The sequence below is a fragment of the Melospiza melodia genome, chromosome 2 (assembly GCF_035770615.1).
Source record: "Melospiza melodia melodia isolate bMelMel2 chromosome 2, bMelMel2.pri, whole genome shotgun sequence".
NCBI classification, from domain to species: Eukaryota; Metazoa; Chordata; class Aves; order Passeriformes; family Passerellidae; genus Melospiza; species Melospiza melodia.
Genome location: NC_086195.1, coordinates 142340123 through 142366440, shown reverse-complemented (window position 1 = coordinate 142366440; position 26318 = coordinate 142340123). Strand labels below are relative to the sequence as shown.

General features: G+C 45.2%; 1 protein-coding gene and 2 long non-coding RNA genes across 14 annotated transcripts in view; all 3 read right to left on the bottom strand.

Moving 5' to 3' along the window:
* ADAMTS5 (ADAM metallopeptidase with thrombospondin type 1 motif 5) overlaps window positions 1-2655 on the bottom strand; it is a 37375-nt gene extending 34720 nt beyond the window's left edge. The window contains exons 1-3 of the mRNA XM_063150353.1: window positions 2366-2655; window positions 2122-2298; window positions 251-1064 (exon numbers count right to left, since the gene is read on the bottom strand). Of these exons, the coding sequence (XP_063006423.1) occupies window positions 251-1064; window positions 2122-2298; window positions 2366-2655 (1281 nt within the window). The remainder of the gene's footprint in view (window positions 1-250; window positions 1065-2121; window positions 2299-2365) is intronic.
* A 69-nt stretch (window positions 2656-2724) lies between these two features.
* On the bottom strand, window positions 2725-7828 carry LOC134415267 (uncharacterized). 2 transcript variants are annotated; one of them, XR_010027005.1, is made up of 4 exons: window positions 7468-7828; window positions 6606-6708; window positions 3266-3402; window positions 2725-3014 (listed from the first exon to the last, which is right to left on the bottom strand). It is a non-coding gene; the product is annotated as an uncharacterized LOC134415267 (long non-coding RNA). The 2 variants fall into 2 exon arrangements; XR_010027006.1 differs by having other exon boundaries at window positions 2725-3402.
* Window positions 7829-10064: 2236 nt separating this feature from the next.
* Window positions 10065-26318, bottom strand: part of LOC134415266 (uncharacterized) — an 85028-nt gene continuing 68774 nt past the window's right edge. For 5 of the 11 annotated variants that reach the window (XR_010026994.1, XR_010027001.1, XR_010026997.1 and 2 more), the window contains 9 exons: window positions 24001-24143; window positions 22265-22368; window positions 21887-22095; window positions 19692-19776; window positions 17639-17739; window positions 16757-16932; window positions 16288-16394; window positions 13849-14038; window positions 12687-12879 (listed from right to left, as the gene is read on the bottom strand). This is a non-coding gene — a long non-coding RNA (uncharacterized LOC134415266). Of the gene's footprint in view, window positions 10327-12686; window positions 12880-13848; window positions 14039-16287; window positions 16395-16756; window positions 16933-17638; window positions 17740-18242; window positions 18320-19691; window positions 19777-21886; window positions 22096-22264; window positions 22369-24000; window positions 24144-26318 lie in introns of those variants that run through there. The other 6 variants (XR_010026998.1, XR_010026996.1, XR_010026995.1 and 3 more) reach the window with 6 other exon arrangements.

The window sequence follows — 26318 nt, the reverse complement described above, 5'->3', positions numbered from 1 at the left end:
CACTGGTGAACCCACAGCGGGGTGACAGCAAAGGGCGGGGGACACACACAAATCTCAATCCCCCTGCCATGCCCGGTAGTGGGTGCCGGTCCCCGAGATGCTGCACAGCCCGATGGACGAGCCGGATCCACGAGTGGGGAGGCAACCACCGGGCAAAGCCGAGCAGGGTGGCCGGAGGCCCGGCAGCCCGGCCACCCCAGGCCCGAGGGACACCTTTCGCTGCCACGGCCATGCCCACGGCCGTGCCTACCTCGCGGGTGAAGAGGATGGCGGCGTCGTAGTGCTCCTCGTGGTCGTCGTCGAGGCGGTTGTGCTGGTGCTGCCACTTGCAGAAGTTCTTGAGCGTGGTGGCGGCGTTCCTGGTGACCTCCAGCCCCTTCTCCTTGTCGCCCAGCGCCACCACCTTCACCACGGCCAGCCGCACGTGGTTCTCCAGGCTGGCGTGCGCGTAGAGCCGGGAGGCGATGGAGGCCAGCGTGAGCAGGTAGTGCTGCAGCCCCTTGCCGTACTTGCGCACCATGGAGGCGTCGGCCACCAGCAGCAGCTCCACCTGCCGGGCCCGGGACACGGAGCGCCGCCGCCGCCGCCGCCGCCCGTCCCCGCCCGCCGGCCTGGCGGGGTCCCGGGTCTCGCAGCTGGTGCGGGCCGGCACCGTCTCGAAGCTGAAGCTCTCCCTGCGGAAGACGTGGGGGGCGCGGGCCGGGCCCTCGCCGTAGATCCGCGCCGCGGCCTCAGCGTGCGGAGCGCGGCGCGCCGGGCGCACGGTGTAGCGGGAGCTGCCCACGGCGAAGAAGCCGTCGAGGCCGCCGCAGAGGTTGAAGACGGCGAGCGAGCGCGGGCTGCCGTCCACCGTGCCGCGGTAGTGGCAGCGCGGCCCGTCGCGCTCCAGGTCGAGCAGGAAGCGCTGTCCCCCGGCGTAGAGCACGTAGCCCGCCCTGCCGCCCCCCGCGTAGGTCGGGTCGAGGCGCCGCACGGCCCCGCGGGGCGGCCCGGGGGCGGGGGGCCGGGCGGGCGGCGCGCCGGGCTCGGCAGGTGCGGGCGGCGGCGGCGCGGCACGGGCGGCCAGCAGCAGCCACAGCAGCGCCGGCAGCATCCTCGCCTCGGCGCGGGGCAGCGCGGCGGCGGCAGGGGTGATTGTGGTGGCGATGGTGATGGGAATAACGGGAGCCGGCCGGCGGAGCGCGGCAGCGGGGTTAAGGGATGGGGAGAAAAGGAGAGGTGCGGGAAAGGGGAAAAAAAAAAAAAAAAAAAAAAAGGAAGGACAAGAAAAAAAAAAAAGGAAATAAAAAGTTCTCAAGTTCTCCCTCCCGAAGTCAAGTGTGAGTGGGAGAGAAAAAAATGTCAACAAAAGCCGCTCGCGTGTGAACTTTGTGTTTCTCGTTTCTCTGCAGGGAAGAGCCGGGAGCACATGGAAAGGGGGAGAGAGAGAGAGAGAGGGAGGGAGAGAGAGGCAAAAAAAAAAAAAAAAAAAAAAAAAAAAATCCCAAATCGCTGCTGCCGGGGAGGCAAAGTGAGGAGAGAGGAAAAGGAGGAGAGACGGCTCGGAGCCGGCAAGTAGAGAAGTTTGAGCACTTCCCACTCCCCTTCCACTTCTCTGCTGTAGTCACCGAATCATCACCAGCAGCAGCAGCAGCAGGTCTGCTGCGACTCGGCACTTTCTTGGGCTCCGGTGGGCTCCTTTCCTTCTTTTGCCCTCTTTTGTTTTGAAGAGGAGGAGGAGAAGGGGAGAGAAGAAATTCAGGCACCCAAAGCCGCCTCGATGGTCTCCGGTGAGATGGTTAAAAAGAAAAAAAAAAAAAAAAAAAACAAAAAAAAGGGGAGAAAAAAAGCCCAAGAAGCGTAAAACGTCCTGGACTTCTGTAAAAGCCCCCTCCCTGTATCTTTCCTGTTGTTGTTGTTGTTATCCCCAGTCTGTCGATGTGAACAAGAGGAGAAGGGAGAGAAATGTGAAGATGAGAGGAGGTGGAACAATGAATTTATAGCGGAATGCCATCCTGCAATGGCAATTTCAACAATTCGTCACTGCAGGCTGCCTCTTAAAGGGAGAGCTTCAAAACCACCACTCCCACACTTCCTTCTCATTTAATCAGACAGAAGGAGAAACTTGAGGGGAGGCGGAAAGGGGGAGGGGGGGCGGCTCCGGGGGGAGGAGAAAGCAGCGAGAGTGAGAGGGAAGCGGGAGAGGAGAGGAGCCGGAGGGAGCGGGGCCGCGGCACGGAGACGGACCGGCGGGAGAGAGATGTGTGTGTGTGTGTGTGTGTGTGTGTGTGTGAGAGCTGTGTGTGTGAGAAACGCGAGCTGCCCCGCACCGCCGGCAGCCGCAGCACGGGGGGCTCGGCATGTGCCCGGCCGGAGCCGCGCTCACCTCGCGTCCTGCCGGGGCTGCGGCTCGCAGGGCTCGGGGAGCACCAGGAGGAGGAGGAGAGGAGGAGGAGAGGTGAGCTCTGCCGGGCTGGTGGAGCCCCCGGGTCCCGCCGTGTCCCCGCTCGGCCCCGGGCAGCGCCGAACTTCCCTCCCGTCTTTGTGGGCTGTCATCAGCGCCGCAAGCTGTCGCCCTCCGGGGCGGGCTGCGCTCCCCCGAGCCGGCGGCACGGTGGGCGGGGAGGGGGCCGTGCTGGCTCTGACCCTCGGGATCACTTCGGACCCTTGGGTCATCCCCCGCTGCCGCACAGAGCCCCGACCCCGTCCCCTCGAGTGCCACCCTCGCCCCCTGCTCGGGGCTCCGGCAGGGACCGGGGACCGCAGTCACCTCTGCGCCTCAGCCCTGCCAATGGAATGGGTGGAGACGGCAAATGCCCCGTTCCCTGGGCTGGAACGGCTCTGGGAAGGTGACAGCAAGGGGTCCCCTGAGGATTCTGACTGATTTCCCCCTGCTGAGGTCCAGACCCCACAGCGACAAACAGACGTGCCTGTTTACCCCGTGTTTCCTCTGCACGTCCCAGGACAGTGCCACGAACAGGTGCTCTCTGCCTGCAGGACTCTGCAGGGATGCACATTTCCAGCCTCATGCTCACCTGCAAGCAGCAAATAAACCTCTGACTGCTCTGGAAGAAAATGATGTGCACACCTGTAATGCTTGGCAGGGTCAGGATGGGTGGTGGGATGCACAGATGCCCCTGTGGCTTCCAGAGACTGCTTTGCAACTCCACCATTTTTCTAAGGAACAGCTTAACTGAAGCCACAAAAGCTTGAAGAATTAATATTCCCGTGTAAATGATTGCATTAACATGACCCTGAGGCTGTGCTTATGAAATGTTTAACTCACCAAAGTTTTGCAAGTGTTCATTCTTCTTTTTCCATTTTCCCGGAAATGGTGATGCCTGTGAACCACAGTTCACTTCTCAGCCCCCTGGTATTTCTTTTTCCACATTTCAGTGCTCTGTCATCCCCAAAAATTCTTCACTGGAGTCAGTAAGGTTCAAAATTAATAAGAGATATGTATTAGGAAGGTCACATTAACTTTTTGGGCACTGGGCCAGGACTATTCAACATTCTAAAATTTAAACATTTTCTCAGTTACTCAAACTCATTATAAAGTTAAAACAGCAGAAAAAAATTAAAGAGAGAGAGAGAAGACATATTTTGATTGAAAAAAGAACCTGTAATTTTCTTGGATGGGTTTTACTTTTCCTTTGAGCCTAATGCACGTCTGCTCAGCACCAACAATATTTTTATTGACTTCACTGGGACCTGATCAAGCCCTGGATTTGCAAACATGTCTGGGTCCAAACACCCAGATACCCCTGGGAGAGGTGCTAGAGATGACATCTGGGATAAGGAATGTATTTTGGATAACAACCTCAGCACATCTCATTAAAGAAGTGTTAGTTTGTCAATGAAAAGGGATATGGTGCACAAGAGGCCAGTGTAATGTTCTCCCAGGCTGCAGCCCAATTCCAACTGTCCGGCCATATAACCTTGGAAAAACAGGAATGCTTAGAAAGGCTGGTGATAATTAAATGGTGTGTCCCACTGCTCATCTCTGCAGTTGTCTTTGATTTCCCAAGTGACCAAAGCAGTTGGCTGGGCTGCCCTGTTACAGCAAGCAAGGATCCAGGCTTTCCAGGAAGGTACAAATTATTTTGTGCAAATAACCCCACAGATTAGGAAATCTGTCCTGTTTACATCCCTGAACTGCAATAAGTCAGCACAGCAGTGCAGTAATGGAAAGATGGGTCAGTCATGCCTCGTGCAAGGAGAGGGAACATCTTTGAGTCTGAGAGGCTGGAAGTGCAGGGATAAATCACTGGAATGAATCATCTCTTTCCTTGCAGATTTGCCCTCTTAGCCTCTTCTTACAGTTAGAGCACTTGCCTTTAAACAAGAAATCCTGTTAGCATGTCCCAAGTTGTGGATGACACTAAATCCTTGTCAAGCAGCTCTGACCTGGAAATTTCAAGGCTGACCTTTCCCAACTGAGAGATAGAGAGCCACAAATCCTCAATTAGCTTTGAGGCACAACACAACTCTTGTACACTTTGGATCAAATTCAATCCTGATGAAAGAAGATGCAATCCTCTGGAGCGTCTGGGAGCTCCAAGCTGCTGTCATTAAAGTTGTGTTCCACCCCCTGGGTTCGTCTGTGAAACCCTTCAGGATCCTGCAGATAACAGCCTGGGCAGCAGGGGATTCCTGATCCTAGAGTGTTTTAGTCACATAAAGAAACTTTGCTCTAAGCATTACAAACACTCACATGAAGGAGCAACTTGAGAGATGTGGAGATACTGGAAAATTTGTTAATTATTTTATCCAGGTGTCCATGCAGTTATTTATATATATAAAGGATCTGTTTTACATCACCTCATTTCCAGTGCTCAGGCACATTAGAAGGGGTTAGAAAACCATGAATCCAAGATCTGCCTACAGCCCCCTGACAAGCAGTCAAGGCCTAGCAGGGATGTCCCACCCAGCAGCACCTGTCCTTCACCATTAATTGAACTACTCCTTCTTGGAAATTAAAATAATTCTGTTCAGTTCTCCTTGTTCTGGTGTTAGGACTGACTGGCATTTCTAAGTCACTGCACAGGGAAGATGGCAACTACTGTGGGAAGTAAGATTTGTTCTGTAAAATTACAAGAAGGCCAAATCAAACCCAAGAAATTGGCCTGCCCAACACATTCTAAATACCAAAAAATCAGCATTTGATAGACTTGTGATCAACACAGGGCTATAGCTGGGAATGGACCCAGGTTTGGGTAAGGCCCTATTCGAAAATCTACCTGTAGGAACATAATTCTTAACATAGGACAGCTTTGTCCTTCCTGATATTGTCTCTTCTGTTAACTTCATAGAAAATTTTAAGATGATGATGATGATCAGAGGGATGGAGCAGCTGTGCCAACAAGGAAAGGCTGAGGAAGCTGGGATTGTGCAGCCTGGAGAGAAAAGACTTTGGGGTGCCCTAATGCAGCCTTCCAGTCCCTGAAGGGAACTTAGAGGAAAGATGGAGTAAGATTATCTATAAGAGCCTGTAACTACAGGACAACAGTGAACAACTTCAAATCAGAAGTGAGGATGTTTAGATTAGATATTAGGGGGAAAAAAAATATTCTGAGAGTGGCAGGGCACTTGAGCAGGTTGCCAGAGAAACTGTGGTTGCTTCATCCCTGGAACTGCCCAGGGCCATGGTTTGTTGATCTTGTCAGAAGTTTTAATAATTACAGTGCTCAAGTCTGCTCATCTTAAAGCTTCCCTTCAGTGATGCATTAAAACCACTGAAGAAAGCTATTTCTAAATGGCTCACTAGTAAATAAAATACTCATTATAAGTAATTTTGCAAAGAATTCCTAAAGATTAATATTTTAGGCTAGTCTTCTGGAAAGGACTAGATATTCCAGCATTTGGAATAAGTTATACAGCCTTAACCCTCACCCTAGGATAGCAACATATGCAACACTGCCCCTTTTTTGGACCATGTATCTTTCTGTGGCTTGGATGCTGTGAAAGCCCACTCAGATGGAAACCTCCTGGCAGCTGCTTTGAGGGACTTCAGCTTGCTTGTTGATACTGAAATGGATTTGTGGTTGGTAAATAGGAAAACACCACCATTATTGGTGCATCCTTGCTGCCAAATGGGTTGGGATCCAGGTGCTTCCTGGAGACTGAGGTAACTTCTGCATCCTTGCCCTCTCCCATTTCCACGCCTGCCATTTCCAAGTGGAGTGTGGAGTTAAAACGGGTTGGGCGCTTTTAAACTACTGTATTGTTTTACTATAACAACATAAGAATATTGTGAATTTGTGGGTGCAGTATCAAATTAAAACAGGAAATTGCCTGAGGCCTGGCTAGAAATCAAATTGTTGAGGTATCATGGAGGAGAAAAAGAGATTTCTGCAAGATTAGACATGAATTAAAATATATCATGTAATAAAAGTACATATCTTACAGGTATCCAGGGGAGGGGTGAGCTGATGGCTCAAAAGAAGCAGTGGGATTGTCCAGTCAGCAGGAGAAGGAGGTGCAAATGACAAATTGTATTCCTTACATTTTCAGGCACTAACCTGGAAAATAGGCTGGAATGAGGTCCTCACCTTCCAAGAACTGCTGCAAGAAATGGACTCACACAAGCCATAACACAAGTGAATAATTGTGACCATTGAACCTACCGTGAATTTTGTTTAAAAACACGTGCTGGGTGGAGGCAGTGCTCTGCAGGAAGTATCACATGTTAGCAGAGTAAGCTTCAGACCCCTTCTCCTTTTTTATTTTCTGAACAGCAGCAAGATAATCAGAGGAAGGGTAAAATGTTAAACTTTGCTTGTAAAAAAAAATGACACTTGTTATAAAAATACATTTTAAGGGTGCAAGAAATGCGTGTGATGTATTCTACAGCTGTTCCTTCAGAGGAGTAGAAGGCCTGAAACACTCTCGAGTGTCGTTTATATGAGGAGCAGCAGACATTTAATTAATCTCAGTCTTAGAATTTTACAGACAATATGTGGTCTCTGAACATCTCTGCTCTAGTTAGCAGAACATCTGTAGTAGAAAAAGAGAGCTTAAAAAAATCTGCATTCTCCTGCACCCCTCCAAACCTTAGCACTTGTTGTCATTATTTCTTTAAATATTTTTCCAAATATGTGTATGTTCAGCTTCTCCCTGTCCTCCCAGCCCTTCTTTTGCACATCGCCTGGATATAGATCCTATATTCTGAACTCGCCAGATGTGAAATTCTGGGGCAATTATAATAAAATAAATGCCTCAAATATTTTATTTTTTAAAATTATTTTCTTTTTCAGTCAAGTTCTCAGTTGCTGCAAATTGGGATGGTTCCATGTGGGCAAATTGTTAGAAGCACAGCTTTATGAATTTGCACATCTATAAATGATATTCCAGGAGTGGAGGTGGAATATCTTTTTCCATGTCATCTGAGGCATAAACCAGAAAATGTACTTGCCTAGACTTCAAAGTTGAAACTGTAAGAGTGATTAAAGGGAAATTTAAAACAAACATTCCCTTGCCAGATCTCACCTGGCATTAACACACACGCTGCACCACTTCAGAGATCGAGCTCTGGTCGCTTTGTGCACAGATTTTTCCATCTCAGTCCTGGTTGCCTGAAGCTGGGGGAAGGAAGGAAGGGCTTTGCAGGTCCTGTGAGAAGGGGAGGATGCTCTCAGGTGGCACCACCGCCTGGCCCAGAGCACGCAAGGAACAGAGAGAGCTGGACCAGATAAATCCTCCCAAAGGGGCACTGAGCGGGTGCCACGTCCTGAGCCAGCTCTTCCATGTCCAGATCTCCCTTCCTGGAGCAGCCAGTCCTGCTACTTCAGAGGAACACTGTCAGCTGAGCCCTGCACAAGGTTCCTTTCCAAAGGTTTTAGGCGTGTTCCATCTGTAAGAGAGGGATGCAGCTTTTGGGATATATTTTCCTGTGTCTAGCAGTGGAGAGCATCCATTTAATGATTAGCACAGGCATGTTAATGATCAGCACATACATTTTAAGGTTTAGCACATACCCTGCAGCACACTCACTTCCCTCAGAAGGGCTGGGAGGTCCTTGTGACATTTAAATGCTATTTTAGTCTTATTTTAAGGGCTTTAATGGGTCTCAAATGATGCATTAGGCTCAGGCTGGCCCTGGGCGTAAGGGCGCGATTCACCCCGAAAGAAAAGCCCAAACACAAGTCCCATCACAGCTGCAATATTCATTTCTGGAAGGCTCCCAGCAGGTCTTATCCAAGCCACTACAGACAGGCAGTTTGAGTTTTTCCAGTTCCTAATGATTACACAGTATCCTGGAGTCAGTTGGACAACTTCCACCGAGAGTGAAACTCTTTGTATTTAATATCCCCCGAAAAGAAAAGTGGTATAAGAGAAGGGCCTCAGTCTTTTTCTTCTTTTATTGCTGCTGTTGAAAAGGTTTAGCCCACAGGGATTGGAGCACTGGGCAAAAATACAAAATATGCAGTACATCCTGTTACACCAAAGCAGGCAGATCCTCTCCCGTAACAACCAGAGCGGTACAATGGGAGACTTTGTCTGGTTTTCCTGACCATACAGCCTGCATGGGCTGTCATTAGGGTTTCCATTTCAGGAAGTTAAAAGGTGGAAATTGATAAATATCACGACTCCTTTTTCACCATTGTTCCGGGAGGGTGTGTGTTTGAAAGGGATGGGGGAGCTCTTTTACCTGATACTGCAGTGGAAGCATTCCTGCCACAGGAAATTATTTCCCTCCTTACTGGACACCCAGAATATCATCAGGTATGACTCCTGGAAATCTTCAGCAGCTATGATGCAAAGAAATGAAAAAAGAAATAAATAAATGCAGTGTTTAACAGATATGGTATGTGGGCAGAGCACAGAACAGATTGATCTTGAGTGGATGTGAACAGCTGGTCCTTTCAAAATCCATCTATCCTGACCTTCAGCAGGAGAAAAAATTGAGGTCCATTGAACTAAAACACTCTTCCACTCTACATCATGCTACAAAACCTCTTGTGGCCTGAAATGGATTTACAAAGGAATATAAAAACACCCAGCCCACCCTTCAGGGTGTTCAAACAGGGCAAGAAACTTTCCACCCAAACCAAACTTTTGCTCTCCTTCATAGTCTGAGCTGCAGGGATTTCATCATAGCCTCAAGGCTGTTTCCCAAATCACCTATTCTCTCTCTTCTCTGCTCTCTTGCCTGCAATATTTTCAGATTTTTCTTCTCCCAGGGGAACATTTTGCAACGTTCATGTCATGGTCTAGATCATAACCACACCAGCAACCTTATTTCCTTCCTGATGTTTACTGGGGTTTATGTGCTCCAATATGAACTGACAAATGTGTGTACTCAAGCCCTTGCCAGTGAACAGCACGACTTTCCATGGTTCATAAAAACTCACCCATCCCCAGTGCAGCAGAACCATTCTCCTCTGCTCAGAGCAGGAGTTCAACCACTTCCAAACATGGAAACCATATGGTGACATGTTTTAAGAGAAAACATAACCAAGCAATGTCCCACCCATGACCTTTCCCAACAGAAACCTCCCCTCCCCATGCTGGAACTCCATCCAGTAAGGCACCTGGTGTCCCACAAGGTGCCAGCTGCTGTGGTGAGAGGAAGATGAGTGCTGCCACTATGTTGGTGCCATGTGTTCACACCCAAAACACTCAGATTGAGCCACTTGACTCATTAGAACTTGGTATTTTCAGGGAAGAAAGGAGAGCTTTTGGAAAGGTGTTCCAATGCATATTAACCTTAACTGGTAAAAAATGGCATCCATCTGAAATCCTTTCAGCTGCAAGGCCCAGACATCACACCTTATTAAACATTTTCCTGCCAAGCTGAAGAGTCTGCTACTTCTTTTTTCCTAGTTAGTCAAATTATAGATAAGAGCTCACACTCTGACCCTTTCTTTGCAAGGCTTAAGCACAAGGTAAGGAATCCTTAAGTAAGGACCCTGTGCTTATGCAAAGAACAGTTTTTTAATATTTCAATCCATGTTTTGGCCTGCTTCAGCTAATCAAAAATATCTCTAAGCTGTGGATATTGCTGCTGGACAAAGCTATTTTTTTATTGCTGCAGCTTGGCTTCCATAACTCTGTTGGGCAGAGACCACACCAGGAACTCATTACCTGAGCAACAGCAGCAGCTCCTCCCTTTGCTTTTGCACAGCCCCTGCTTCTCTGGAGAGGATGTTCCTCTTCTAAGGTCGTGGTTTACGACAGCCTTTGTTTCCAGAGGCACTGCTCTGCTCCAGACTTCATCATCAGGATCCTAAATTCTTCGTGCCAGGGTCCAGCCCATTGTAAAGCTTAGATTGCCTCCAAAGCTGATTTTATAATTTATGTGACTCTGATTTTATTCTTCAGTCACCAGTGGTGTCCCTCGGGGCCCTGTATTGGGACAGAATAGATAAAAGGAAGGGATTCTGCCCTGAGAAGGTGGGGAGGCCCTGGCACATGGAAGAAGTGTCCAAGGCCAGCTTGGATGAAACTCTGAGAAACCTGGGATAGTGTAAGATGTCCCTATCCACCACAGTGAGGCTGGATCTAGAGGATTTCTAAGGTCCCTTCCAACCAAGGTCATTTTATGACTCCATGATTCTCTGCCTATTTGCAGGCTACTGATAAAATGATTAAACTGTGTTGTGCTGAGAATTGTGTGTTTTGCTATAGAGAAGGAAAGCCCTGCTTGATGCTGCCTCTTCACAATCACACACTGAGGTCTCCCAGTTTCCAATCCACTCAACATTTGCTGCATATTTTCTGCTCCTCAGCCAATCCACATGGACAACCCTGAGCAACCACAGCGTAATGAGGGTGAATAAGAGTTCTTGGTTGTACAGTCACTTCCTCCCCATCCCCTGTGAGCTGCAGCCTTTGCCTCCCAGGCCCAGGGCTGCTGTGTAGGACATGGATTAGGGGTCCCTCAGAGTGAAGTCAGCCTTCCTGAGTGCCACTGACAAAGACATGACCTCACTGCAGCCCTGTTTTGGCTGCTTGGACACGTTTCCACTTATAGGGCTCCCTCCTGCACTTCACAGAGACATAAAAACCCCCTGTCCTTCTGTACTTTCCTGTTTGCATCTTCTGAAGAGCTCATTTTGGTAAATTCTAATTGCAGGGTTTTTTGTCTTGCTTAGAGCAGTCTGTCTGCAGTTTTGTGTAGATGAGGTCAGAGCAATTTTGTAGTCAAGAGCATTGTAGCAGTCTCACATCCTCACTCCCCAGTCAGCAGGATCAAGGAGAGAATTGGAAGAATAAAAGCTGGAAAACTCATGGGTCACTTCAATGAGGAAAGCAAAGGCTGCACACAAGCAGAGCAAAACAAGGAATTAATTCCCTTATTCCCATGGGCAGGTGCTCAGCATCCCCAGGAGAGCAGGGGTCCCCATCACCCCTAACAGTGATTTGAGAACACAAACCCCATCACTCCAAATGTCCCCTCTTCCTCCTTCTTCCCCACCCTTTATATCCTGAGCAGGATGTCACTGGGATGTCCCTTTGGTCAGCTGGGGTCACCTGTCCTGGCTGTGTCCCCTGCACCCCCAACCTCCTCCCAGGAGCACGAAAAGCAGGAAAGGCCTTGGCTCTGTGTGAGCCCTGCTCAGCAATAACAAATCCATTTCTGTGTGATCGGACCCAAAACACAGCCCCTCTTCAGCCACTGGGGAAAAAATTACCTCTACCCCAGCTGAAACCAGCACAAGGAGAAAACATTTAGTGGGTGAGGAAAATCTGCAAGTCCTTGACAAAAACCTCACTGCTCATCACTGTGCACAAGCTGTACTTGTCCTTGGAAGCAAATGCTGAGTGAGGTGCAATATTTGATTGCTTTTGGTGTTTTTTTGATCTGTGTGCTCATTCACAGAGATAAGGAGCAGTCCCCATTCCAAGCCGCCAAGGAATGCTGCAAGAATGCAGCACTCATGCACATATGGAAATGAATGGCTGCAGCAAATGCAAGGCCCATCAGACTGTCTGCTGCCTGCAGTGTGACCCCTGTGGCCCTCTCTCCTCCCTCGTTTGCCTCACCCTGCTTTAACGAGCACCTGGAATGCTTCAGCTGGGATGTTCCTGCTGTTCCTGCACTGCAGGCCCACAGGACTCCCTCACATTCTTCTCTTGACACAGTGACTCCAATGGGGCACAGGCAGAATTCCAAAACAAAGCCAGCAGATGCTGTGGGTCCCTGAAAGCCACATGAAGTTGGTTTTCTGATGGTTTTCATTATGTTGTGGTGTGAGTGCCCTGCATTCACATGGCTTTATGGATTCTAGCAAGCTCTGCCCTTAGTTTGAGTTTCAGGCTCTTTCTGCAGATTTGAGGGCACTCTGTGAGCAAGTAAGGGGGGGATTTTATTTCATTTTTTAATGTTGGAAAGCAAAACACTCTCCTTCTCCTTTACTTGCTGTGCTACCAGGAAAACACTGGGAGAGTTATTGGTCAATACCTCTTAGAGTAAAAGTTAGTAATGTTTCCCAGTAATAAATGTTGTGGCAAAGACATGAATTCCTTTCAAGGTCTGAATCAGATTCTTTTTTCCCCCCTCCAAACCATCCCTCAGATCTGAGGCACTCTGAAAAGAAGGGTTTTCATGCTGAACCCAGAACTCTCTGTATTGTTAATGGGACTGTCAAGGTGCTGTTTGCACAAGATGGGATTCAGAGAGCTCAGCCACCCACACAGACAACTGCAACCACAAGAGGCAACACTTCAGAGCATCCTATCTGAGAATCCATCTAGAGGACATTTCAGACAGACCTGAGGCTCCTCTGCTCCTGCTTGCAAGTGCCTGGACACCAGCCAGCTCTAATTTAGAAGTCCTGCAGACATGTTAGCTCAGTTCTGTGCTTCAGCTGAAGTATCAAAGCTCTTGCAATCATCTGCCTTGAGATGATGCCTGGTAGGTAAAGCTCAGTCCTCAGGTGATCCAAGGTTTTGTTCCTAGGTGGATGTCAGAGGAATTTTGCCTCAGAATAAAAGCACACAGGGGAGAGGGGTTTTTTCTGCTTTCTGCTATGCCGTACCCATTGATTAGGCCCAGCAGATTTTTCTACAGAGGCTACAGCTGAACATGAAGCAGGTTTTTAACAACCTCCACCAGCTCTCTCCGCCTTGCTTTGCACCCACTCAGGCTTCAGCCACAGCCTGTAGGACTCCTTGCTTAGTGCACATGCTTTGCAGATTAAAAAAAAAAAAAAAATAAAATAACTTGAATCAGAAGAAACCCAGGCAGAAACCCCCTGCCTGCAGTGACGTGTCACACCCAAACCAAAACCAAGGGTTCTTGGCTCTCCATCCCAGCAGACAACAAGTTTGCACCTGAACCCTTTGGAAGCAAAAATCTTTTCAGGAAAAAGGCATCTGGCCCAAAACGTAGCATGGATTGCTCTGTTTAGCTTAGCTGAATCCCATGGTTTTGCATTTTCATCCCTCAATCCTGCCTAGCAGAGGAACAAATCTCCGGTAATTTGAACACATGTCCGCTGAGCGCTGGCTCCCGGCTCGGGTAACTTGTTCCATATTCTCGGCACCATTTGCATTTAAACAGCTCTGCCACGATTCCCCTGTGCACAGAAACAGATGGGCAAACAAAGCAAAGGACGGCCCTGCCTCGCTGCACCTGAGTTTTGGGCTGAAATCTATGCAAACTTGGGGACTAATCAGGTCGTTTTCAAATAAGGGAAATTCCTGCAAAACGTTTTTGGGTTGTTTTTGTTTTTTTTTTTTTTTTTCCCCGCTTCTTCAAACAAAATGCAACGTGAAACCACTCCAGATTACAGCATGTAAATGGATGTGGAGATAAGATAGGCTTTGTTTTGTTTGAGGCTCAGAAAGATAACTTTATGTAAAACTCCTTGTTGTTGGCAGCCTACTTTCTTTGCTGGGATAGGATTTAAAGTCATCACTTACCAGCTTTTTTCACAACACTTTGATGGGAGTAGGAGGAAGGTGGTGGTGGGAAGTCTTTCCATGGGAGGTTTGCTGAATAGTTATGAAAATGTCGGATTTAAAGCCCTGTGCAGGACAACCTCTCTGCTTGTTTTTTTTGCTCTGAAAAATAAGGCCCACGGTTGACCGTGTCTTTCTCATCATGTTGATACTGTCAAAAAAAAAAAAAAAAAAACATTCAAAAATGAAACCATAAGGAATGAAGCCCCTATTCTGTTCAAGGATGTCCTCCAAAAGGCTGTTAAGCAGAGTTTTAATCTGAGACACAACTGGTATTTTACTGACTCAGGCAGCAATGCTTAATGATTGTTAACACTATTTAGTGACTGTGAATGTTCAACCTGTATTTGCTTTGCTTTCTGTTTTGTCTCTGACTCCCTTCACTAAAGGCTGAAAAGCTCCTGAAAAGCTGGGAGATAGTTTTGCAAAGTTTTTGCTAATGGGCTGAGTGAATTTGTTGTGCTCTGCCCTTTCCAGCTTTTCTACCTCCGGGAGCAAGAATTGCTGATTGTTGGAAAGCAGGAGACCAATTACTGAACAATAACTTCACAAAAAGAAATAAATTGCCTTCAGCTTAATGTCTACCGTTGTGATTTCTAGGTTTTTTGTTTGTTTGGTGGGTTGGTTGTTTGGTTCGGTTTTTTAAAGAGCTGGTCCTTTTTCGTGCTTTTTAGCACGACAGCAATAAAAGTTTGTCAGTTAAAAATAAATACAGATTTGGTACCTGAAAAGATTCACTGCTGCTTACATAAATTTAAAAGAGTGAAACTCTTGATGAGAGATTTTCTGGAAAACCAGCCAAGTCTCCAAGCTGAAGTCACACAGCAAAGTGGTCATGAAATGTCCAGTGTCTCTTGTATGTACAGAAAAATTTGGGGTTTGGGCTTATTCTGGATGAGCTGGATATGGCAGATCCTCATCCAAATGCCATAAGCATCCAAACTTGCAGGGAGCTGGAGCACCTACAAATGACCTCCAGGAATTGTGAAATGGCAGCAAAACCATCCCCACAGGTTCCACACTTGCATTCCAGAGAAGTGCCTGAGGCCATTCCTAAATCCTAAATGCCCTTGGAAGTCACTGACAAATGGCTGTGGAGTTTTGTATAACTCCTAAATAATTTAGGAACAGGTTTGGTAATCCCTTGAAATGGCATGCTTTGGAAAATCCCAGCAATGGGGATTTATCATTACAAATTAGAGACAACTATGGCAAACCTGTGAAAAGGAGAGTCTGTTTTGTTGTCCTGGAAGATCTCAGCTATCACATTTTATCTTCTCCCGCATCTCTGCCTCAATTTGTTCCAAATCTTGGAACAAAAGAACGTTTCGTGCCTGAGCCATTCAAGAAGAGTTTTCTTGCAGATCAAATGACATGTCTGAAAGCATCTTGAACCTATTAATATTATTGCTCTGATACTGAAATGTTTTCTTTCATGCATTTGATATTAGGACAGTGCTGACAGATCTGCTGCCTCACCTTGAAGAAGTAAGATTTCACCAACCATTAATCCTACATGACACAATTTTATTTTTATCATTCTGTTTGCCTAAACAAAAGCAAACTTGCCTAGTTTTTCCTTTACTGCTGTTAGTTGGACAAATATTTACTGACTCACCTAAACCAGGGTTTCCACTCAAACAGTTTTTACCCAGCTGAATGAGGTAATTGAAAAGGTCAATTACAATTTAAAAGAATTCGACATACATCAAAATGTAAGTTTTAATTTTGGTGGAAGGGAGGGTAATTTGCTACAATCAGTCTTGAGCTAGGCTTTATTTTATAATGCAGTAAATGTTGCTACCCATCAACTCCAACCAATTCAAATGCTGTATGAGCAGGGTTGTATGATCAGGTTTATGAGGGTTTTCTGTGTTTTGCAGGAGGTGTGGAGTTGTATCCAGGTTCCCAAAGAGTGGAAAAATGCAATCCCCTCAGTCCAAAGATGCCAGAGGGTGCAGCAGTCTTTGTGTGAACTGGAGGCACAGGAGTGAGGGAGGCATTCAGTGTGCTCGCTGCCTGAGAGCCCATCAGCACAAGGGACCTCTCTTTGGAAGGATTCTTTCCTCCTTTTCCCTCATTTCAGTCTTGGTTTAAAGAAATAGGATCAAAAGGTAGGATGCCATTAGTCCTAGCTTTGTTAGAAGGAAGCCAGCAATAAATCTTGTTTCCTTCTAGGCTCTGCTTTCTATTTTGGTGATGTGAAGAATGGGACCTGAATACACATGGGCCCATTATTTATCCTCATCTTCTTTCCTATTTTTCCTCTACATTTTTAGTGTAAATGCAGCCCTGATTGTCTGTTTCTAAGGCCCTGACAAATGGGAGCAGCCCACATCCTTAGCAAAGCCAGGAATGCTGCTCTGACATTTTCCAAGCCTACCCCAGGTAGGAAATTACCTGAACTGCAGTGGAGTCATCCAGCTGCCCTCAGTGGTTTGGAGCTCAGACCCAAGGTGTGTGGTGGAATGTGCAGGAGGGATTTGGATCAAATTCCTCTTCTGTGTCTGTTTTATAGAGGAAGGAACTGCCTAGTGGGGCTTCCCAGCCCAGGTCTCCGTGCTCAACCATATCATCAGCCAAAAAGGGGAGAGTTATGAAGAGCCTCTGACTGCTCTTTTCAAAAGAAATGCCTTTCTCAGGCCTCTGCACTGGAAGCATCTGTTCTTATTTATATAATTTTTCATATACAAGAGTATATAATACATTTTCATTCTGGGGCGATCATTATTGATTGAAAAGAAACAAAATCAAAAACCAAAAAAACCCCCAAAATCCCCCCCCCCAAAAAAAACCCAACCCAAACCAACCCAACCTCAAAAAATAAACAAACCAAACAACATTTGATAGGAAAATACAAATCTCATACCTTGAAAATATCTCCAGAGAACGTGAGACTGGCTCCTGGGTGAGATGTTTTCACCCAGGCTGGCCCTGCTTCAGCAAAGCACTCAAGTGCATCCATAAGCTCTGCTCACTCCAGTGGGAAGCCTGGATTTTGAGTGGATTTTGTGGAACAGCTGCCAAGCAAACTCATAGTGCATCCTGGTGCAGGGAGGAACCTGATTAAACCTGTTGTAAGAGAGCTCTGGAGAAAGCCAAGTGCTCTGCACAACAACAACTTTTATTGATCCCATAAAACTCAGGAACACTCCCCTTAGCCAGCCACCTATTTTTGCCTGCTATTTACAAAAAAATGAACCCCGCTATTGATGTATTTAAATCCAAAGAACACTTTTGCAATAAGTCCCAGCATTTAGAGCGCCCCATGAAAGAAACATCGGTGCTCTCCCCACTTGTGCAGCTACAGAAAACTCCTCTCTGCTTTGGAGCTAGATAAGAGTGATGGAGAGAGGAGAATTTATCCAGGAGGCACAAATTGAAGCGCAGAAGGTTCCACCTGATTATGGGGAAAACCTTTACTGTGAGGGTGACAGAGCACTTGGAACAGGCTGCCCAGAGAAACTGGAGTCTGCTCCTCTGGAGAATTTCCAAACCTGCCTGGATCTGTGTGAGCTGCTCTGGGGGAAGCTGCTTTAGCAGGGGAGCTGGACGGGGTGAGCTCCAGCACTCTGTGAATCACTGCAAGCTCTAAAGCTGTGCTGCCCTTTGGGCAGTATCCAGACATGTGTGATTTTCAGTTTGGCACTATGGAGACAAACATGCCTTTAGCAGTCACTCAGGATGGTGGAGAGAAAAAGGAGCGAGTAGGGAAGCCCCATTCGGGAATGCCACCCACTTAATCCATTACCTGTGTACTTCATTTATTCATGAGTATCTCAGCCCTCAGCTCTGCTTCATTGCTCCTGTCCTGGTTGTCTTGTTCCTTGTCCTGACAGGTTCCAACTTCAGCTGAAATCAGACCCCAGAGGAAATGAGTTGGGTTTATGCCTGGGTAGAAGGGCTGCTCAAGCAGGATATCTGTTTATTAAAGCACGGTCTGGCAATTCTCATAGGGTGTCTTGTAAACCTTTAATACAAAAGGAGATTCAAAATGCAATCAAGAATACAATGGGGTTTGCAAGTTCCTGCAGTTATCCCTCTCCAATCCTATAATCCATCCTTCCGTGGTGACTTGCATGGTTCTGGCCTGATCCTACAGCCCTATTCACAGGGAAATACAGATATTCACATTAATAACTGTTTCAAATCAATATCTTTTACTCCATGTTATACACATTTCAGAATGAGACCTTCTGAGGAAAAGATGGTATTGTTTGCAGACAAACAAGCAAAGTGTTCCTTATGCTCAAATGACCTAACGGGAAGTTCAATATTCATTTCTCTCACATGGGGAAAGCATATTTTGTATAATTTTTCTACATGGAGAGGAAAAATGTCCAAAAAATGCTCACTTTAATTTAGATGCATAAAACAGAGCCTTGGAGAGATGTGAAGTCCTCATCTGTTCCATGTCTCTGTAGAGGACTGGCTTGAGAGGAGAAACAATGAGAGAAGAACTTTGTCTGATGTTAATTAATTAAATTAACATAAATCACACTTTACTAGTTGGTGATTAGTTCTCACATTTTTAGGAGAAAAGGACAGGTCTTTCACTAGGTGTTTGATAAAGGATGTCATCAGCATATGATTTCTTTAAATATATTTCTTTTAAAATATCTTTCCATTTCTGAATAAGGATAATTCCTGTCAACTGGTAATCCCAGTACAGAAAACTTAGAGTGGGTGGGCAATTGTATTTTCATTTATTTTTGATTGCTTCCCCTTATTTTATTAAAAAAGTTAGACTCCCTCACACAGAAATGTTATCAGCTCTTCTAAGCAGGTAATTTATGAGCCAGCACAGATTACATTTGGGATGAAATAACCATAAATCTAATAATATGGCTTTGTTGAAGAAGAAGTAATTTGGAATTAGTAACCTTAAGCACAAATTTGTCTCTGATACCAATAAAACCCTTTTCCCAAGGAAGAGCTAATTCTGTGGCAATCAGCTTCTCTTCTGAGCCTGGAAAGAAAAACAGAGTCTCACTCCACTCAAGTGAATACTGAAACACAGGATTTTCACCTTCCCACCCGTGCTGATCCAGACTCTGGAATAAATTAAACCCTCAAAATTTTAACTGGGGAGGGCTTGCAGTGTCTGAGGCTGCTTGAAACAACAGATTCTTGGCACCAGACCTTCCTTGAGATGCTCTTTCCATTGTAAAAAGGATTAATAATAACCAAACATGGCTAGTTAATTTCTCCAGAGTCCTTAAATGGTGGAAACAGTGTGTAGATGAGGTAGAACCCCTCACTACTCTCAGTATTCCAAACCCTGCTGGGTATTCCTAGCCTTTGAAATGTCTGCTTTTAATTATGCACGTTGCCTTTCTGCCAGGGAGCAGGTGGAACAGCTTTCAGCTCCACTGGGAGCCCACATCAACTCCTCCCAGCAAAGCCTCTTCAAGAGAATTCTCCTTCTGTGTAAAAAAAACCTTAGGCATGCACAGGAGAATTTTCTCCTTCCAGTTAATTGTACTAGAAGTAATTGGGAACCTGCACTTCCCCTCTGCTCTGTTATCTGCCTACTAGGCAGCTCTGTGGCTGTGCTTTGGAGAAAAAACCTCTCTCTCCTTGTATCCAGCCTGGCACGGAACCATAAATTCATAGAATATCTCAAGCTGGAAGGGACCCATCGCAGAGTCCAACACGGGACTGCCTAAAACTAAACCATATGACTACCAAGAAAAAATAAAATCAAAGGAATGTCAACTGGGAATGTCCTGCAGAAAATGTCATGCTAGTTTTCTTTTTACAGCCACATCTCACAAGTTATTCTATATCCAAGGTATACACACCTGTGTGCTTCACTTTGGGACTGGTCAGCCTGGAGAAGAGAAGCTTTGCAGTGACTTAACTGTGGCCTTCCAGCGCCTACAGGAGCTACAATTAATGTAAATTAATGAGAAATATCAACATCAAACTTGACCCAGCAGTCATTCTTATCCCTCCCCTATCTTTTTGTCACTCTTTATTCCAATGGCAATAATAACTCCTGCACAGCTAACACAGACTTCTGTTCTTATTCCTTCTCAACTTCAATTGAATCTGTCAGGGAATCTTTTTCCCCTTTTATGGCAATTTTTTCCCCAGGTCTTCCCTGTGTTGTTTATGGACAGAATGAACACAGCTGCACATGCAGGCATGACTGAAAGTCAGGCATCCAAGCTCCCTGCCTCGTTCCTGGGCTGCATGTGCCAAAGGGCTTTGGTGCACAAGCTGTTTGTTGACAGACATAAGGAGGTGGAGGTTTGAAAATTCTTGCAGATATTGTTACACGGTACCAGGAATATCTGTCAACAATCAGGAGAAATCCTACAGACCAAAGGTATGCACCTCGAAAATGATCCACAGAAACTTCACAGAAACTTTGGTAAAGTTTGGTTAAAGAAGACACAGCTATTTATGAACTGAAAGGATATTATATTTTTCAAGTTCTAATTTGAGAAACAGCCCTAAATGTAATTGCTTTTCTGAATAAGTGTAAATGTAGATAAAACTATAAAACTCCAATCTACTAAAATGAAAAAAGGCCAACAGCCTCAACCTGCCCCTAAGCCTCTCATCCCATTTGGTTTCATCTACATCTCCTGGGGATGAGAGGAGAGATTGTGAAAAGACAGCATGGGCTTGGCACAGCCACAGCTTTAAAAACTCTTGATATTTGTCTTGAAAATGAAAAGTACAGGCTACTGCCACTCAGTAGCTGGATTTTGCTAGGAAAACTATAATCACCCATCCTACTTTTCTTCTGTTGGCTTCATTGCCAGGTGGTTCCCCAGTTCAAGGCTTTGGTTTTGCAAGCAATGCAGGGACAGCTCTCAAGGGCAGGCTATAAAAGTAGCAGATACTCCATGCCACAGACTCATTTTTCATCTGAGAAGAAACTTTCCCCACAGGAGACAAGACTTGTGGTGCTATGAGGTGGTAATTAAGAAGAATGCAGACAGGAACTTGTTATCTATGCAACATAAGCAGGAGAACAGCAAAATTAAGTGGAGGGAGGACTGGTTTAAGTAACAGTAAAGGAGAGCATTTTCAGAGTCCTGAGGTTATTACATTTCTACCACAAACCTTTAAAAAAGCGGGTCCCTAATACACAGATATTAGCATTTCCCAGATAAAGTGACCAGCTCCTGCACAGAGATGTCACTGTCAGTTTTCAGGCAAAAAAAAATCATTGTAGGGCTAAAGTGGGGTTTAAGATGTGTCTAAGCTCCTTGCAAAGCCTGAGGAACAGCTGGTATGCAATGTAAGCATTGTTCATCCAGCATGGAACAGTCCTAGGTCTTCTCCCCTTACAGGAACTCCCTCCTGAAGAGCCTGGTAATCCCTGCTGGGGCACTGAGCACCAGGAACAGCATGAGAACCATAAAAAACGCCACTGAAACATGCACTGGGCTGTGCAAACACCCATGGGACGGTGGGACAGTGAAACCTTGCAAACAGTAAAAAAAAAACACTCAAAAATGTGGATTAGAATAGCAGGAGTGATCCTAATGCTCTTCAAGGTTCCCTCTATCTTCAGCACTGGAATTTTGTGTCCCTAAGACTCCTCCCAAAGCATGTTCCAATGCCATGTTTTTTTCACATGTACCCATCTCATGCTTTTAATAATTAGAGAAAATAATTGCACATCTTTGATGTGCAAAACCCAGCTGAAAGTAACTATTTGCACTTGAAACAGACCCCAGGAATTCCTCCCCTCTCTCACCCTCTTGTACTGAAATTGTGGCGTGTTAAGGATCATCTAAAAGAAACTCAGGCCACAAATAGTGATAAAATATCTGCTGCTTTCCTTTAATACTATTCTGGTCCTATCAAAGTGCAGCTTAAAATACCTTTTCTATTTTTTTTTTTCCCTCCTCTCTTGGTTTAAGTCAGAAGTGTAATGGCATTTGAGCTCTTTTTTCAAAGACTTGTAATTGCCCAGATGATAAAGCTGGACGCTGTGGCAAAAGGCATAATGGAAGGAATGTGTTTCACTTCTCACCTGTCTTTCCCAAAATGTGCTGGCAGCCAAGGATGATATTTGAGACCCTTTCAAAAGAATGCTTCTCTTCTCTAATAAAAGGAAGCTTTATTCGGATACTCTTTTTAATTCCAAGGTCCAAAAGAGGCCACGCTCTCAACACCCTCAGAAGCTCAGCTGGATTGAAATGGAAATGTTGGAGCCAGCACATGTGTTGCTACTTCTTTTGACTCCATAATTTAAAAAGAAAAATAAAAAAAATCATTATTACATCTGCTAAAGGGTTCAGCTCTGCCTGGTCCTCGGTGACCCGAAACTCCCGGAAGGCAATAAAGGAGAGTGCTCGGCCCCTTCTGGGATTCTGCACATGGTCCCTGCCAAGCACATGATTTCCAGTACCTGCACAGCCACGGCACTGCTTGAGGTGCTGGGAGAGTGCTGGAATCCAGCCCTTTCCAGATGAACATCACAAATATCCCGACAGTTCAAGGCGCTCCTGACATCTGCAGACAGGAGAACCCCTTGGTGCTGCAGCTCTGGGCAGGAGCAAGCACAGAAATACAAACTAGAGGTAATACAAGCACAGAAATAAGAAATTTTTACATTTAAATGGAAGCAGACATGGTGTTTATCATGCTCAGCTTTACCTTTCAAATTTCCAGTTGCTTGCAAACAAATCTGTTGTCCTTGCAAGAGATTGTTCAAGACCAAAGAATAAGTCCTGACATTTAATCTGACTTGGAAATTACCTCCCTGAGCTTTTTTTGGGAGAAAAAATGTCACCAAATCATCTAATGTAGGCACCATGCTGTATAAGATAACATTTACATAGGTCACTGAGAAATCTCTCAAGATTTACCAGCGCATCTCTTTGTTTTTGGTTTCCCACACCTCCATCCCTTCAGAAAGTTGTGAGTTTTCACAGAAAACACCCAAACCCTGAGAACATGTGCTTGCCTTCCAAAAAAATAACAACAAAAAAAGTTCTCAAAAACCCCAAATGCTTTCAGCTGAGAACTCATTTTTGTATGGTTTCCACAGATTTAAACTGTCTATGTTTTCTTTATGGCTGCCAGCATCTTCCCTTTATTTCCTTCTTTTATTTTTTATTTTTTCCCAGAAACCCAGCCTAGTTTTAGTTCAAATAAACCCCCTCTATCACCCACAATATACATGTAGAGAGTGAGAAACCCTTCCCTTACAGAGCCAAGCTAATGTTAAGTAGCCAAAAAGCATTAAAAATGTTTTTTAAAAAGCATTAAAATGTATTTGCAGAATTGGCCGAAGAATTTCTTCTCTGCTGGGGAGTTTAAGCTTTCAATTTAAACCCTTTAATAACAATTCCACGATCACTGCTATTAAAGCCCTGTTATTTTTATTTTAAGCTTGCTACTGAGCACTTATTACCCAATAAAGCACTTTCTAAACTCTAAAACTTTCTAAAATCTGACTAAAATCCTTGTCAAGGGTACATTTTCCTGTGCATTATCTGTTTCCTTCCACTGCCTTCCTTTCACCTCCACATTTTCTCGAGGCAGTTGTGTTGCACCAGGCATCCCATGGCTGAGAGGGAGCCTTTGCTCTGCTGTGCCTTCCAGAGGAGCCCGAGATTTGAATAATTTCTCTTCCTTTACCTCTCTACTTCTACAAGTCTTTGCTCTCACCATCCCTTCCAGCTCCAAATGTTCTCCTCTTGTTATTCCTTTTTTCCTCACCTGGATTTCTCTGCAGTTAGCAATTAATTAAAAACATAAAGGCACTGTGGCCCTCCTTGTGACAGAGAGTGGCCAACACCAACCACTGTCCTGGGGAAACAAGCTCATATTCCTTCTTCCAGAGAAATGGATCCCAAAAAACCACATAAACCTGGACAATAAAACGCCTGGAGCTACGTGCACATCACTGGATTAATTCAAACACCAATTAATGACATTGAAAATGAAAAAAAAACCAAACCAAACCTTCAGGAGTAGCTGCACCTCTGTGCCACTGGAAATGCTTTGGGTGGCTGGGACAGCTCTGCAGGGCTGGCAGCACCAGCCGAGGCCCTTTGGGGAATCTGTGTCCTCCTGGATCAGCAGAGAGGGGCCAGGTGGGATCCCCAGGGCAGCTCAGGTGTCCCCACACACACACACCTGTGTTTTCTGTGTTTTGGCACCTGAAGGGCAGCACTCCCATTCCAGATGGCTGCTCCTGATTAAACAGACACTGATGCCACTCCTGATACAGCTTAGCAGATAAGGACCAGTTTTTCAACTTCAGGCTGTAAAGAACTACTCTGAAAAGAGAGAAAAAAAAAATTCACCAGATTTCTAAATATATGCAGCAACCTCACTTCATTGAAATCATTATATTTTATAAAAATCGACTGACAATCTTGTTCTAATTTCTTGGGTTTGTTTCTAATGTGTTAAGGCATTCTTGCTGTGTTTTCCAGCTTTTCTACAATTCTAAATGCTTGGAAACTTTTCTTTGTTTACTGTTGGTGCTCCAGGACATGCATGGTTTTAGGAGAAAGAGGTTTAAAAAATAAAAATTGCAAAACTTCCAATGTGAAACATTCAAAAAAGCCCACAAATCTTTGCAACCCTGGAGCTGTCCTGATTAAACCTGACTTCGTACAGCTCAACACTTAGAAGAACTGGATGTGTCAGAACATGATTTTCAGGAAAGCTTGCATTTGTTATGGAGGTTTTGTTAAAACTTTATTCCAGGTTTTATTGCCTATAAGTCAAATGCAAATAAATGACTGTTGGAGTGAAAGTAGGTCTAGTAAATAATCACTTGTAATTCTGATTATTTCAGGTTATTTCAATTATTTTTGAGGATACTTGTGGAACTGGAAAGTCAGAACAACATAAACTTTTAAGAGCATTTTAAAAAGCTGAAAGAATATTTTTTTTTCAATGAATCAAAATTAAAAACAGGCTGCATGGAGACTGCCAAGGAGGCCCAGAAAACCCCCTAACTTTCTAACTCCTGCCTTGCTGCCAGGGCTTGTATCAAGAAATCTTTTTATCAGACAGGTGGCCCTGACAAAGAAGGGGCATTTGATGGTAATCTAATCTCTGAGAGTGTTTTTCGTTGCAGAGAAGATGAGAATCATTAAAAAAAAAAACAAAACCCGTTGAGCAAGAAAATGAAGCAGGTACCAAAAATTTAAAACTAATCATAAACCAAACTAAAAATGAGCAAAAAATTGCTGTGTGAAGCTGCACTGAAGACAACGCTAACTGTTTAAAAAATAACTTCCATTAAAAGGAATTTCTCAAATTGCCAGCCTGCCTAACTCCAAGAAGAAATAAAGTTATCAAGATGGCATTGCTTTTGAGGGCAGCATTATCAGCTTTTCTATTACAAAAACTACTTTAAATTTGGATTGTGCTGGGGAACATGGTGGGCTGGGAAAGGAGTAGCTCTTACAACCACGAATCACATTTCTGACCAAAACAGTTAAATCAGATCTGCATGGCCTTATTCTTCATATATTTTTCTCTTGCCTTCAGCATAGACAGAGCCTTAGGAGTGTGGCTCTATCATCTAAAAAAATTACTAAAACAACTTATTTTAAAGCTCTCTTGCTCACATTTTTGCCACCTTGCTACTGCCTCCCTCAGTTATTTGACACACACTTGACATGAAACAGTTATAAAGAGAAGAAAAATATTACACAAATTGGCTCTAGCAGACAAGATCAACTCTGTTCCCACATAATTGTGAAAACAGGGATTTTCTGCTGGCTGGGAGCAGCCTCAGCACTGATGTTTGGCATTTCCCTGATTTTCCTTTAGCCATGCTCAGCACAGATATTTTGTTTCAATCAGGTACCAAATTCATCTGTTTCTCCAAAGCTGCAGCTTTAGGCTTCCCACACCTAACAAAAACTCTCTAGCTCCGACTCAGGCATATGTTCAAAGCAGGAATCTGGGAGGATGGCAGCTTGCTTAAAGTGCAAAACCCAGAAAAGCCTGGAAGCATGATTTAGTTGTCTCAATTTCCTTCTTTGCCCTGCACATATAAATTTTTTTACAGCTGTTTTCATCCCAAATTCAGGTTCAGGTGCCCAACAGAGCCCATGGTGACCAGTGAGGCAGCTCTGGTCACCCAGCCAGCTCCCTCCTATGCAGGAGAACGTAGGATTAAGTTTTTTTCTGCCTCAGAGATGGGAGAACATTTGAGTCACAGCTCCAGGGTGACTGCATCACTTTCCTGGGAAAGCTCCTGCTTCCTTCCCAGCTTTTCATGGGACAATACCCAGCCTCTTGCTCAGGAACAGCACTGGCATCTTTTGAGGAAGCCAAATCCTGTGGGATGGTGTAATTCATCCCCCAGCACCTGCAAACGATTATTGTTCATTATGAGAATACATGGTTTTGGTGTTTGTTGGATTTTTTAATATTTGGTGACTTTCTGGCAGGTGCATTGGAGGGAAACACATTTAATTAGTCATTAA